The 12,957-nt window shown below is 49.0% G+C and overlaps 3 protein-coding genes across 3 annotated transcripts; all 3 read right to left on the bottom strand.

Annotated features, from left to right (window-relative positions):
* Nucleotides 1-4,471: 4,471 nt before the first annotated feature.
* Nucleotides 4,472-6,634, bottom strand: ASPBRDRAFT_188189 (fungal specific transcription factor domain-containing protein; the record flags this gene model as incomplete). Its single annotated transcript, XM_067620118.1, has 8 exons — nt 6,505-6,634; nt 6,229-6,415; nt 5,643-6,177; nt 5,557-5,595; nt 5,458-5,508; nt 5,156-5,412; nt 4,560-5,101; nt 4,472-4,518 (listed from the first exon to the last, which is right to left on the bottom strand). Exons 1-8 carry the CDS (start codon nt 6,587-6,589, stop codon nt 4,472-4,474), a joined length of 1,743 nt encoding a protein of 580 aa, XP_067474015.1. The 5' UTR covers nt 6,590-6,634.
* A 1,000-nt stretch (nt 6,635-7,634) lies between these two features.
* Nucleotides 7,635-9,674, bottom strand: ASPBRDRAFT_188188 (cytochrome P450). The gene is made up of 3 exons (XM_067620117.1): nt 9,427-9,674; nt 8,818-9,345; nt 7,635-8,765 (listed from the first exon to the last, which is right to left on the bottom strand). The coding sequence occupies exons 1-3, from the start codon at nt 9,481-9,483 to the stop codon at nt 7,893-7,895; spliced, it is 1,458 nt and encodes a 485-aa protein (XP_067474014.1). The 5' UTR covers nt 9,484-9,674; the 3' UTR covers nt 7,635-7,892.
* A 1,472-nt stretch (nt 9,675-11,146) lies between these two features.
* Nucleotides 11,147-12,552, bottom strand: gprC (the record flags this gene model as incomplete). The annotated part of the gene is made up of 2 exons (XM_067618906.1): nt 11,147-11,899; nt 11,962-12,552. The coding sequence occupies 2 exons, from the start codon at nt 12,550-12,552 to the stop codon at nt 11,147-11,149; spliced, it is 1,344 nt and encodes a 447-aa protein (XP_067474013.1).
* Between the last annotated feature and the right edge of the window lie 405 nt (nt 12,553-12,957).

Raw genomic sequence — 12,957 nt, 5'->3', positions numbered from 1 at the left:
ATGAACCGATTGTCTGGATAGATAAAAGGGGTGAAATGTATCGGAGGTGTATGATGTGTACGATGTGTAGGGGGTGCGATACAGAATCACCATGGATTCTTGACACAGAAAGTGATGCCAGCACATCTGGATATATTGAAATGCTCCGTGATTGTTTGTCAGAAAGTTGAAGACATGGTCTTCGCTTGGGAGATCATTCCAATCTCACGTCATCGTCTTCGGCCCTTGAATCTTCCCGACGTTATTCCGTCGTTTTCTTTTCCGGGGTTTTCTATGATTTAACTTTCACCTAGATGAACTTTCAAAACAAAAGCCACCGCAGTGTCCCAACCTGAACATCGGACTGCTTCCCCAACTGCGGCGTAAGCCTTCCTTAAACTGCTGGTTCCTTTTGTTTGAGGGTATGAAAGAGGTGTCTCCAATGGCTTCAGCATGCTATATCCATGGGAATCCATTGTATAATAACGTCTGGACGAAACCAAGAAATTATAGATGTGTCGGGGGATCTAGACTGGTGGAGTCATCCACAGTATGCCGTCAGACCTGCTTGTCGATATTCCTTTCTTAGCATGTATGCTATATATCAGTGAAACGTGGTATGTGCCGCCGTTCGAACATGTTTAAACCCGCCATAGTTTTCTTTTCAAGCCGTGTACGACCTCCATCTGTCTCCCAGATTTGGGAAACCGGCCATGTGGTCCCTCTTCTCGTTGGATGTCAGAGGTCTTATTAGAGGAATCCATTCAGTGAGCTCGACTTCTATTTGTCGCAAGAGGCCATTCTCAGACTTCAATGTACCCTGGCCACATTCTAGGCAGAAACTGTATCTCCTGAAAGCAATATTAATCTATAGCATTTGGAGAGGCTGAATGTTGAGGACCGTAAAGAATCCTCCAAAATCTGGGCGATTATTGGTCATTTTATTGACAGCTTGCAATCATGCTTTCTCAATTGTGGTCATTGGCGCATCCCGCAAAATGCGCCTCGCCAGCCGCAGCAAGCAATCTTCCAGAACGCGTCCATGTGACCATCTCCATTGACAGAGATATCACGAAGATTATTTAGCTACCTCTGAGAGCGTGGTACCTGAAGCGTGGCATTGAAGATCTGTTCCGAGTACTTCGTTCCTCTGCCGTTGGACAACCAATCCATGCTGAGAGATGAGTCATGTATTCACGCTTTCTCGGCTTTCCTTTATGACTGTACTGTCGGCGTGTCTCCATGATACAACTGGACCATTTGATTGATTGATAGTAGGGACCGCAGACTACCCGGGGCTTCGTACTTGCCAACCTTTCTGCCCCTATTCCAGTTCTCTTCTGACTCTGAACTGAAAGCCCAGCAAGACTGCCGTCTGGTCCGTACCCTGCATTAAGTGACAATCGAGAAAGCAGTGACCTCTCCACCACAGAAGTCGACAACACCGTCATTATACGATAGGTCACTTGTCCACTGTAATCTGATGAGGGTCTAGCCTGGAACTACTGATGACGCCGGGCCGTCGAACGTCATTGTCCAGTTTCTGATTGTGGTCCAATGCGAGAAGAAGTCGGGCGGAAAGTTCAACATGACACCTTCGTACTAGAGACTAACTCAGCGATATCACTCACTCCACTTTTGCAAAGAAGCGTTCGCCAGGATAATTTCAGCGCTCCGAGCTTTGAAGCTCTAGCGACTCTCTTAGCAGTGAGTTAATTCCTCTTCAGCCACGGAGAGTGCCTGAATCCTTGACACAGTATGCGATTTATTTTCTGTGGCCGACGTACGTCCAGAATAATGTGGGAAAAAAATATATATCAGGTCTCATGAAATATGTGCGAGCCGTAATTGGATAAGAAGCTGAGTGTGGTCACCGAGCTGGACACCAATGACCGGCATTTCTTACAGCCACCGACACCCTCTGTGGTGTAGTTCCACGGTACCGTTGTTTTGGGATCGGATTCTATCGACCTGGACAGAAAGTGTGCGAGTCCAATTTATGGAGATAAGACAATACCCTAATTATCTGCTATCCTTCCTCTTCGCGGTTTTCGTGTTCATGTGTATCGTGCTGTCGTGGGAAGGATTGAAGTTCGTTTGGTTTGCCAATATCTTCTTCAAACAAGATTCAACCCCATCAAATTGAATTCACGGCATTTGTTTGACCAAATAGACACTGTTGTTTGGCGCAATTACTTGCTAGCGTTGTCGGTCGATTGGCAACTTATACGCTCTGACTTTCTGACGGAGCGCCGTGGTCCGAGGAGAGATGCCCAGGACACAATGTAGTACTGCTGATAAACCATGGCTCTTGAGCCAATCTTTCAATGCTAGGCCGTGCTTTGTGGAATCACCAAGGAAGGGAACAGTCTGTAGCTGGCAGTGACTTAATGCGGGCCGTTGCCTCTGCATTCAAGGGCATCCATCAACTGGTGCTGAACAAGTGTTGTCCAGTAGCTCAGTCTTTTACCATCATAAGACCTGGAACAGGTAGCTTTGTCAAAGCCTTCTCCACATTATCACTGCTTTCTTTTGGTCGTTAGGTTAGAACTATCCACAACGCTGAGCTGTCAGTGGTGATGATAAGCCACATCCAGTGTACAAGTCCACTTCCATTGTTGTTGACAAATCCGCTGAGCTTTCGCAATGGCGCTCTTCTGAGCGCCTGTATTCGGTTACGCATGCCATTTCCAGAATTCCTTATCACATTCGGCTTCTTTGAAATGAATGTTTCGCGATTACTTCCCAGCCTGTCTAATATGGAAGTCCTAGTTGGATTCTTGGCATTTCTGTCGAGGTCGAGATAGACTGCAGGTTCAATGGTGGCTCGGATTGAACCGATCGAGTAAGTTTCCGGTCAGTCAACGTTAGACCCTTATTTAACAGGCGAGATGCTCGAGAAATACTGTGGCAAGAGACTCGTAAGTTCGGCAGCAAGAAGCAGCCCTGCATTTGCCCGTTGGTGGTTTTGATCCGCACCGTGAAGCCGGTGATGTCCGCTCTTGGATATATAGCCCTATTTAACATTGTTGAGAGTCTCCAGTGTCTCATGCCGGTCGTTATGGAATTTATGTACCCACCCGAGGCTATTCTGGAACTTGGCCACCAGTCAGGTTTGTATATTGCTGCGCGTTCACTTGTGCAGGTCGAGTATGATGTGGCACATCTTCAGTCTTATAGTCTGTGAGTAACGGTCTTCGTCAAAGTATCCAAGGAAGACGTGGATAAGTCCAGATGGCTTCTGTTTTCCTTTCCTCCCTCTCTTGCAAATTGCCTTAATGTTTGGCACGCCACGCGGAAGCACAGACTTTTGACCGTGGCACATGTCCCACAATGCTCTGATAGATCGGCCTCTCGATACGCTCGATGAAAAGCCTCTCTACATGGTGGGTAATGGCTCCCAAACCCCAAGGTGTGTCTCATTGTAGCCTATGGCCATTTCCCAGTGCTAAGTGCAAGCCCAGCAGTCAGCTCCAGGCTTTGACTGTGGTTTCTTTCCTGGCAATTCCAGCGTAGAAATGTGGCGCCGTAGCTGTGGAGTCCAGCTAGTTATTGTCTCTTTCAACTCCCGTTCGATGAGTATATCGGCACGGAGGATGCTTCAATTGTTCGCGCAGTAACATGTCGTCTTCTCTTAAACGCTTCATTTGAGCATAGAGTCATCAGCGCTTGACGCTAAGATGTGACACGTATGCTTGGTGTATGGTCTGCTGGGCTCATTATATGTAAAGGAAGTTGCTTACAACGTTTCTTTATACCAGAAGTTCATTCCTCCGACATGAAGAAGCAAAGCTACCAAAGGAATGGTATGAGCAAATCAATATACAAGTAAGTCTGGAGCTTGAGAGCCTATTTAGTATTAAGTCGGATGCATATGAAAGATAGAAAAGAACTTGATTGATGGACGTGATGAGAGAGAAGAGAGAGAAAAGAAAGGGGAGAGCGAGAGAAGGAAAGGGAGGTGGAGGCGCGGCTCTTATAACCAGTTCCTAGAACCAGAATCCGTAGAAATCACCGCTTACAAGACCCGCCGTGTGAATCAAATACGGGAAGTTCCCATTACATGGGTTGACGTGAATCCTAAACCGTTGTGTTTTTTACTTAGACCTATCTCTCTATCACAGATAGTCTTAACCCGGTATTAGATGCCAATTCACAAATTCAGCTGCCTAGATGCATCACAGAGAATGCTAGCAATGAACATACTCTTGATAGGGCCAGGCCTCTTTCCAGACTCCAATATTGTGAGAACTTTCACTATCTAAATCCATCAATACATCAATGCTTCTCGTACGATGATAGCTGGGTATGTGTATAGTGCCAACACAGATATTCCACTGCATCCATATAGCGCCTTCACGGGTTTGTCCTCGGTATTGAATAGAAAGAACACATCAGCATGTGTAAATTTCCATCACGCACTAATAACAGTGATCGTTTGTTATTATTCAAGGATGTGAAGTGGATAATTTCACATGAAACTTTAATTCCCTCAGGCCTTATGGAATTCACGTTCTATTGCTTCCACCATCTCATCTACTAGGGTCAGCTTCATTCAATCACAAGGCAAAAGTACACACCTCGCATTCTCTGGATTGCTTCAAAGGCAAGCGCATGGTTCGCCAGGAACTTGGCTACTATTCGCAAGCTCTGTTCCAGCTCATTCCTCAACCCCGCTAACGGAAAATCGCCTGCGTCCACATCCGGCACTTTTGTCACAAAAGGCTTGGTTTTGCAACTCAGTGTCAGCATCGTATATCCCGCCTGCATGGCGCAACTGATCAAAGTGGGCATGGCCCGAGGAACCTCATAGTTCTGGAATATATATGGTAAATTGGTCGGAGAAACATCATTTGTCGGGTTGGGAAATGGAAGACTGTCCAGCAAAGTAACAACGTTCATGGCTGCATGAACACATATCACCGAGGATGTGTGTGCTGAGAAAGGGAACTGAATGCCACGCTCTTGTATCGATGCTGGGCGTTGTAGCATGATCGTATCACGGGATGAGCTACTCCCTTTTGTGTCTTCATTGGCGGACGAGACTGGGTGCAGGCCTGGCTGTTCGGAAAACATGGGCACATCTTGAAAGGCACAGTATCGGTGCAATTTGATCCGAGCGCTACACAGTCGGTCAGCCAGTCAGTCATCGCAAATAACAAGCTGGAACACCCACCTGTGCAGTTTGATCTCGGCATATGATCTCATAGCGCTTGACGCCACCGAATCGACACAGTTCGGCTGTGGGCCTTGAGATGCCGACAACTTATCTCGGCATTCGAATAGCAGTGAGGTGATTTGAGTATCCAGTTCGGCCATCCGTTTTTGAATCCACGACGCATCTTCTCTGCGTCGTATAGTCTCATCAAGCTCGATAGCGAAGATACCCGCTTCATACAAAGCTTGTTGGGCTTCGACACGAAGCCTCCAGCCCTAGAATGCATAAGCATGGATCACTCTAACTAGATGGGAACACACCTTTGGATATGGAGTCACGAAGGATGGATCATACACGTCGAATGGAGCCGGCTGCAGGGTAAGTCAATTGTTCCCTTTGCTGACAGATATAGCACTCACCATGCCAGTCACAGTTGCCATATGGCTTGCTGCCATATACTACAAGATCAGCGCTGTCTGGACGAAGAAGAGATAGCCAAACGTACCACAAACCACCATGACCTGCGACGGGCCAACGCATATTCATTTTCGTCCAGTGACTCGTGCAGTCCTAGCATCAAGGCCAGTTTCAGAGCCTCATTTGCTAACCTTGCCGTGTTATCATTATCCCCTTGCTGGCCATATTCATAGAAGCACAGGATAGATAGTGCAATAACGCCTTCCAGACACACAGGAAGCTTGGGGTGAAAGGGTGGCCGATCGATAGAATCCCTCAAAGAACCTTGAAGCCCACCGGAAGCCTGTAGCGGCTGGTAATCCCTAGCAACAACGGCATACGCAGCTTCGGCATATTGCCGCGAAATTTCTCTTCGTATCTTGACGTACTCTGGCCTGGCAGGATATTTCACATCCTTATGGGGAACCAGCGCCATCATCGCTGAGATGGCTAGCGCGAGCGGGCTCGCCGGCTTGAACCCATCAGGATGATCCACCCGAGCTGGATTGTGGGTAACAGGCAAACGAGCAGGTGGGGGAAGGATGGGATAATATGGATGTATAAAAATGTAGTATGCATCCAGTCTGCACGGTATCAGTGAAAATCGATGCCTTATCTTCGTCTTCCCAGCTTACATATCCTCATTGCTGCCGTATAGCTGGACCGTGTTGACGGGCTGAACGAACTGCAAATCCCGAAGGGTCTCGACTGGGTTTCGAGGGAAAACCGAGTCAAACATTGACTCTATCTCTGTCATTGGCGTTCCAACGTTGCGCAGGGTAGCGCTGGGGCCACACAGTCTGGCTAGTTTCTGCATCCATTCTAAACCCGGCCGTTAGCAGCCATTTATCAGCAGGGGAGGGGTCGGATAAGGAAGGAGAAGTGGGAAAAGACAGCATGTAGTACTATACCGTTGCCATCAAGGGTCGATGCTGTCCCCGCAGAGGGGGGTCTTTTGGTTGAGGGCCCATCCTGAGCCGACTGCGGATTTGACATGGCCTTGGCATCTATGCGCGGACCGGGAGTCTCTTGCTTTGATGCTGTCGTCTTAGCATGGAATATATAGACGCTCGAACGATTTCTGACGAAGGGGCCAAAACACAGGCTGGGACCCAAGCCATAGGAACGGAGGCGCCCCCCACGGCTGTCAAAGCAAAGGATCAGTCAAGTTTCCGTCCGAACTACTGCAGCAGACCCCGGATAATCCATGAACCCGATCGGTCCGTCCAGTGGTGGACAGGGAGGTGAGCAGTAGCACCAACGACTAGGATTCTAGGACCGAGTAGTGACAGGACCACTCGATGGCTAGTTGGAAAGTGATCCCTGCCTACATCTTTCAGCACCTACCCAACATTGTCGCCCGATTGGGTCGGTTTTCCCTCCTGGACCCGTTCCAGACGCCGCCGTCGCCTAGCTCCTATTGGTTCTGTCGTGGCTGTCATCGCTCCCCCATTGTCAGGACAATATCCCGCAGAAGAATTGTGAGACGTGAAGGGAGTGAGGGATGCAAACCCCGGTCAGCAGTTGGGGAATTCTTTATATGGCGGCCGTTAGGCTTTTCAAATCCCGACAGGCGGGCTAACGCCGCGGAGAAAGGCAAAATTCGGGATAGACAGATGAAGTGGGATCTGCTTCAGAGGCAAACGAGAGCAGTGCTCTTGCAACAACCTTGGCAGCAGCCGGTGCGGCCAGACCCGCGGTAGGTTACTTTGTAGCTTGATTATAGGGGAAGCCATGATGAACCGACGGAGTACTCCGCTGATGCTACTCCGTACATGCAGTAGATAGAAGAGCAGAGAGATGGAAGGATAATCCAGAGTTGGAAGGAGGAGGGCGGGAAGAAAGCTGCAGACGGTGATTGAACCAAAGGTTGTACCTGTTAAGGCCTGGCGGTGGAGACGAGCAGCCCGGCCAGACCCCGTGTTGGCTAGCATCTCTTCTGGATTCCATGTCGCTTCGGCCGAAGCTGCAGTTCGACCCACGGCACGGAACGCGGATTGCCGCTACTACTAATTAGTTAGTCTAGCCTCTTTCAACACCCGGCGGATTTTCTTCTTGTCCTGCAGTCATTGATTTCCTCACTCCTTCGGTTCTGCATAGTCTACATAAACCTTCTGCAGGTGCATTTGGCATTGATCTCTCGTCTCGTCCACCTTCTAGAACCGGATCGTCATCATCTCGATAATAAAACCTTTCCCTCCCTCCCTCACCCCACACGCTTGCTGCCGCTAGGCGAGCCGTCTGCAGAGCAGTGATCTAAGCGAGAAACACCTCATGCATCCTAATGAGAATCCTTCGTCTACTCAGATGTAATGTCACAGCGATGTCCAGACGGGGCAATCAAGAAATAATTTTCCGGCTTCATACTTTCTCGCGTTGTGCCGGACGCCAGTCGCACCCCTCGACACTCACGGAAGAACTCGGCTGCTGCTAAGCGAAGTTCCATCCAGGCTAGATGCATCCCAAGGCAGATTCGTGCCCCGTATCCGAAGGGGGAGAGTCCCTGCCTGGCTGCCTCGGAGCCATGTCCATCACCTCCCAACCAGCGAGTGGCATCAAAAGTTTCAGGATCAGGATAAAGACCCTCATCACGGTGAATGGTGTAACTCTGCGTGCTTACAGTCGTTCCTTGGGGGACATGATATCCGCGAAAGGTCGTTCCGCCATTGGGGACGCCGCGAGGCAACGAGCCTGGAGCTGCTCCATAGAGCCGTAGGGTCTCCGTGATGACAGCATTCAAGAGCGGCAGTTCCTCTAGCGCAGCTTCGTTATAGTTCGGATCCAGCGCACTGACCTCCTCTTCCAGATCGTGCTGGAGCATCGGCTGCGACAGCACAGCCCATACCAGGTACGTCAACGTGACTGCTGTAGTATCTGAGCCAGCCACAATCAGGTTGCCCGCTTCAAGCACTACATCCTCCTCAGACAGCAGGCTGCTTGCCTTCTCCGATTCATTGAGCATTCCCGTGAAGATATTCCCGGTGGAATTGCTATTTGTTCGACTGTTTGACACGGCACGCCTTCCGTATTCAGCAAGGTAGTCGCTGGGGCGGAACATTGCCTGGAAGGATGCAAGTGGAACATGTCGGCCAATGAGTCCTACAATGGGAAGTTCCACATTGATACCCGAACCCATCATTGTGGACTCCAAAACATTGATATATTCATTTTTCTGGCAATTAGCCGAGTCTATCATGCAGGGAGAGGGCACACCAATCGCTTACCTTCCCATACTGAAGCATATTAAATGATTCACCGAACATCAAGTGTCCACTGACATCAGTGGCGAGAAACGTCCACCACTTCAGAACATCGGATGTTCCATCCCGCAGCAATTCACCCCGTATCTGCGATACTGCTAACTGGACCTTTTCTTTCACCACGGGCTCCCATATTTGACGTAATTCGGATTTTGAAAATGCACGCGCAAATAACTTCCTACGCGCAGCATGTTCCTTGGGATCCCGCATGGTGAACAGTCCCGGATTTCGGTCCCAGGAAAATTTCTGATACCACGGGGTCTTCAGGAATGCCGACCCGACACGATGAATCTCTTTAAACTCGGGCAGTGAGGAAACAGATATCTCGTCCGGAGCGATGCGCACCACTGGGCCGTATCTCTGATGCAGGTTATGGATGAAGTAGATGCGCCTTCCCGTAACGATTGATAACTTCAGTGGCAGCCTAGTTGCTCTTGTATACAGAGGACCCGGTATGTGACGAAGGGGAGATCTCAGCAACTTGTAAGCAAACTGTAGTATTGGTCAGCAACTGTGTCGTAACTAGTAGGCTCATGTAGCCCGTCTATGATTATGTTCCAAGAAAACAAATACCTGTAAAACCCAGATTGCCACAGCAGTTGCAGCGCACAGCGCAACCTGTCGCTCCATGTCGAAAGTGAGTCACCTCAAGCACTTATCCTTAGCTTATGGACGAGATTTCTTTTTGTTGAAAGGATAATGGACATCGAACAATCCTTATCTATCCATTCGGGTCACGCCCTTGAGTCATCCGAGTACATTCTTCGTTTGTTCGTTCGCCGGGTCGCGGCTCCACCCCCGCTCTCCACACGGAGTTCTGCTGCCCACGAAATATCCTTCAGTCCCCCGTTTTTCGATCGCTTGGGGGCCAAAAGACTTTACTCGACCACACTCCAGCATTTCTACGACCCTCTGATACCAGTATACCGAATCAGCTTGATAACGATCAGATAAGTCGTGGACAGCAAGAACATGCATTCTCGAATCCCATGTCAAGCACGAGGGCATTGCTTTACAGCTATTGGGAGAAAGTACAACGGGCGGACTATTATGAATTTATAGACTCAGGTGATCCGCGTCTACAAAGGTAATTCAGCAAGAAATTACGACCCAAAAGATGCTAAAACTGCCTTCTGTTGTACAGTGAGATAAGCCACAAGAGGAACATCTAAGTCGCCATCATATCTGGGCTCTCTGCATGATGGCTACTAATCCAGCGAGCGGAGTTCCACTATTGTGAGCCTGGTTCTTCTTCCATCTTCAGCTTCAAGATCGCGGAGAGTTCTCACTGCTCTCCTCATCTCAGAACACAGACAGAGCTCCAGCCTAGACAAATTCCGTGCCGCCATATATATCTACTTACTGACTATATTCTTTCATCTAGCATACTACTAACCCCCTAGTACGGAACCCAAGACAAACGATGCGACGTGAAACAAAAGGGGAAAACACAAGTCCATCAGCAGAGAGGATTGGGCGACCTTTATGACTGATTCATACACGCCTAGTCGAGATTCTCGCGGCAGTGAGTAAACAACAACAACAACAACAATCACAACAATTACTACCACCACTATCTCCTCCGTCAGACATCACCGGTCGCTCATTATTTTCATCAGTCATGTGTCTTACAGCTAACCCATCGCCTACTATTACCTAAGTGTCGTCGATTTATGCACGGCGCAATACATAACTAATCAACTTTGTACATTCGATACAAACTACTTGGAGATACGGTAAGCCGTAAGCCCACCAAGCATGGCTAGTTACTTATCATAGTTCACTAGTAGAGGTATCTTTCCTCTAAGAAGAAAACTAGTACCACCTGGTAAATAGTCTAGGTTATCACAGAGCATATGAATAAAACACATTTGCTTCGGAAACAAAAACCATCATAACTTTTTATTGATTTCGCACCATGTCTGCCAACTTGAACCCAAGGGGGTAGAAGAAAAAGAAGTCTGGTATCATTTCTAGAGGTATTCCGAAGAGAGAGAAAAGAGAAAGGGGGGGAATATCTGGTGCAAGGTATATACATGTGCATAATAATGTATGCAAGATAGAAAGTAAGTATTCTCCGCCGCGAGGGCCGGAAATGATGGAGATAAGAGGGAGCGAGAGAAAGAAACTTCTGTTCGAAGAATGGTGGATGTCGGGTTCGAGTGAGTGAGCATAAAAAGGAGAAGGCCACCACCACCAATATAAATAAACCGTATATAGTAGACAAGATAAGCATAAGAATTGTAGCATGAGAATTGATGAAACGGCATTATTATCGAAGAGAGTGAGTGGGCTATCTTCCCCACATCCTTGCGGACGAGTCGTTCATTCTTCCAGGGTGGCGGTCGGAATCCTTACTCGACCGATCGCTGCTCCCTTCGACTTCATTGCTGTTGAAAGCAGGTTCGGAGGTAATCTCGATCGTCGTGTGCTGATACACTTTGCCCATAGGAGTCAATTCCACGCCTGCACCTTGCACAATGTTGTCGGTGGAGCCGTCGCGTACGGTATGCTCGAGATCGTCATCTTCATCGTGTATGCCCTTGCGCAGGGCGCTAATGTCCGTTCGGGTGATTTTGGGATCCGCCGTGATGGTGGTCAGATGGTTTTCGGTCTTCCGGCCCTTGCTGCTGGCGAAGCGGTTGTAACTGCGATCCTGACTGGGTTCCGACTCCAAGATCAGGTTGCGACGGGTCAGGGTGTAAAGCAGAGCATCAACCAGTCCGGAACTGGTAATCATGGCACCGGCAACACAGAAGTAGGCTACACTTGGGGAGTTGCCTTGCGCGGTCGCCATTCGACCTGCGGCAAGAGGGAGAGAGAGGACAATGTAGGCGATCGGATAGATGACCATGTATCCGATAACGCGGCGAAGGCGCTTGAGACTCTCAACGTGACTGCTGCCCAAAATGGCGGACTGCTTGATCCGAAGCCGTAGCTGGAACCACATGACTGCGTACAAACAGACCGTACCAAATTCGGCCAGGAAAATCCAGATATAGTGCGTCCAGAGACGGATTGATTCGTAGTCCTCACTGATCCAGCACTAGAGGCGCGGAAGTTTAGCTGTTGGTCCATTCGATAGATTTGTGACGGAGGATCACTTACCCAGGCACCTGATGGAATAAAGACGTAACGACCATGAGCAGCAAGAGGGATAATGACCAGGACAGCCACGAAGATCCAAACCCCAACTACAAAGCTGACGAAGACTTTATGGCTCATTTTCCGTCCAAGAGCCACAAGAAGAAAAGTATGAAAGGCGATCGCAAGGACAAAAAGTCCACTTCCTGGGTCTCCAATCTGCAGCCAAAATCCCTGGAGGAAACAACCTGCAGAATCCGCGGATATCTTATCATCTGCAATCCATTTGAGACATATCAGGAACGCGAGCGCTTGCTGGAGATCGGCCAAGACGAGATTGTAGATGAGAACGACATATTGGTTGTAACCGATGTACCGGGCATATGAACCGCGCCAAAAGATGAGTCGGTAGCTGATGAAACAGATCAAAGCCAGTGTCGCTAAGAAGGATAAAACTGCCATGACAGAGACTGCAATGAGACCCTTGCGCTGAGTGCTGGGTAGCGGATCAATGTCCAGAGTGACGCCACCCGGGCCATAGATTGTGCGGCGCAATATGTCACGTCCCCCTTCATCGAATGCCCCCAGGGCACTCAGAACATGTACAAGACTCATTGCTGATCGGAGTTTGTAAATCGGATGCCGGGGTAGGCTGCTGTCATTATTCTCTTCCTCAGGCGGGCGGAGAAAGCTGCAGCTCAGCCCGGGAGATAGGGCGGTGCTTTTTGTAGAAGCCCCGGATGGAAGATGGGGTGGGTTGGGGCGATCTAGATAACTTTGGGATGTCGTACTTAGAATGCTCAAGAATGGGCAAAGCAGTGCAAGGCCAATTTGTGTTCAACTCAGGGGTTAAGCCTTCGCACTCACTTGCCACGACTATCCAAGAACCAGTCGAAAAGTAAAGGAAGAGGGGAAAGGGGACATTGCACGATGGAAGTAGGAAATGGACGAGCCACACACACACACACATGGAAGGCTAAACTACCGACAACGGGGAGTGGATATGCTGTGGAGGGCCAG

This window comes from Aspergillus brasiliensis (assembly GCF_001889945.1).
Source record: "Aspergillus brasiliensis CBS 101740 unplaced genomic scaffold ASPBRscaffold_19, whole genome shotgun sequence".
Taxonomy (NCBI): Eukaryota; Fungi; Ascomycota; class Eurotiomycetes; order Eurotiales; family Aspergillaceae; genus Aspergillus; species Aspergillus brasiliensis.
The sequence above is the reverse complement of the archived record's forward strand: the minus strand, read 5'-3'. Positions and strand labels throughout refer to the sequence as shown.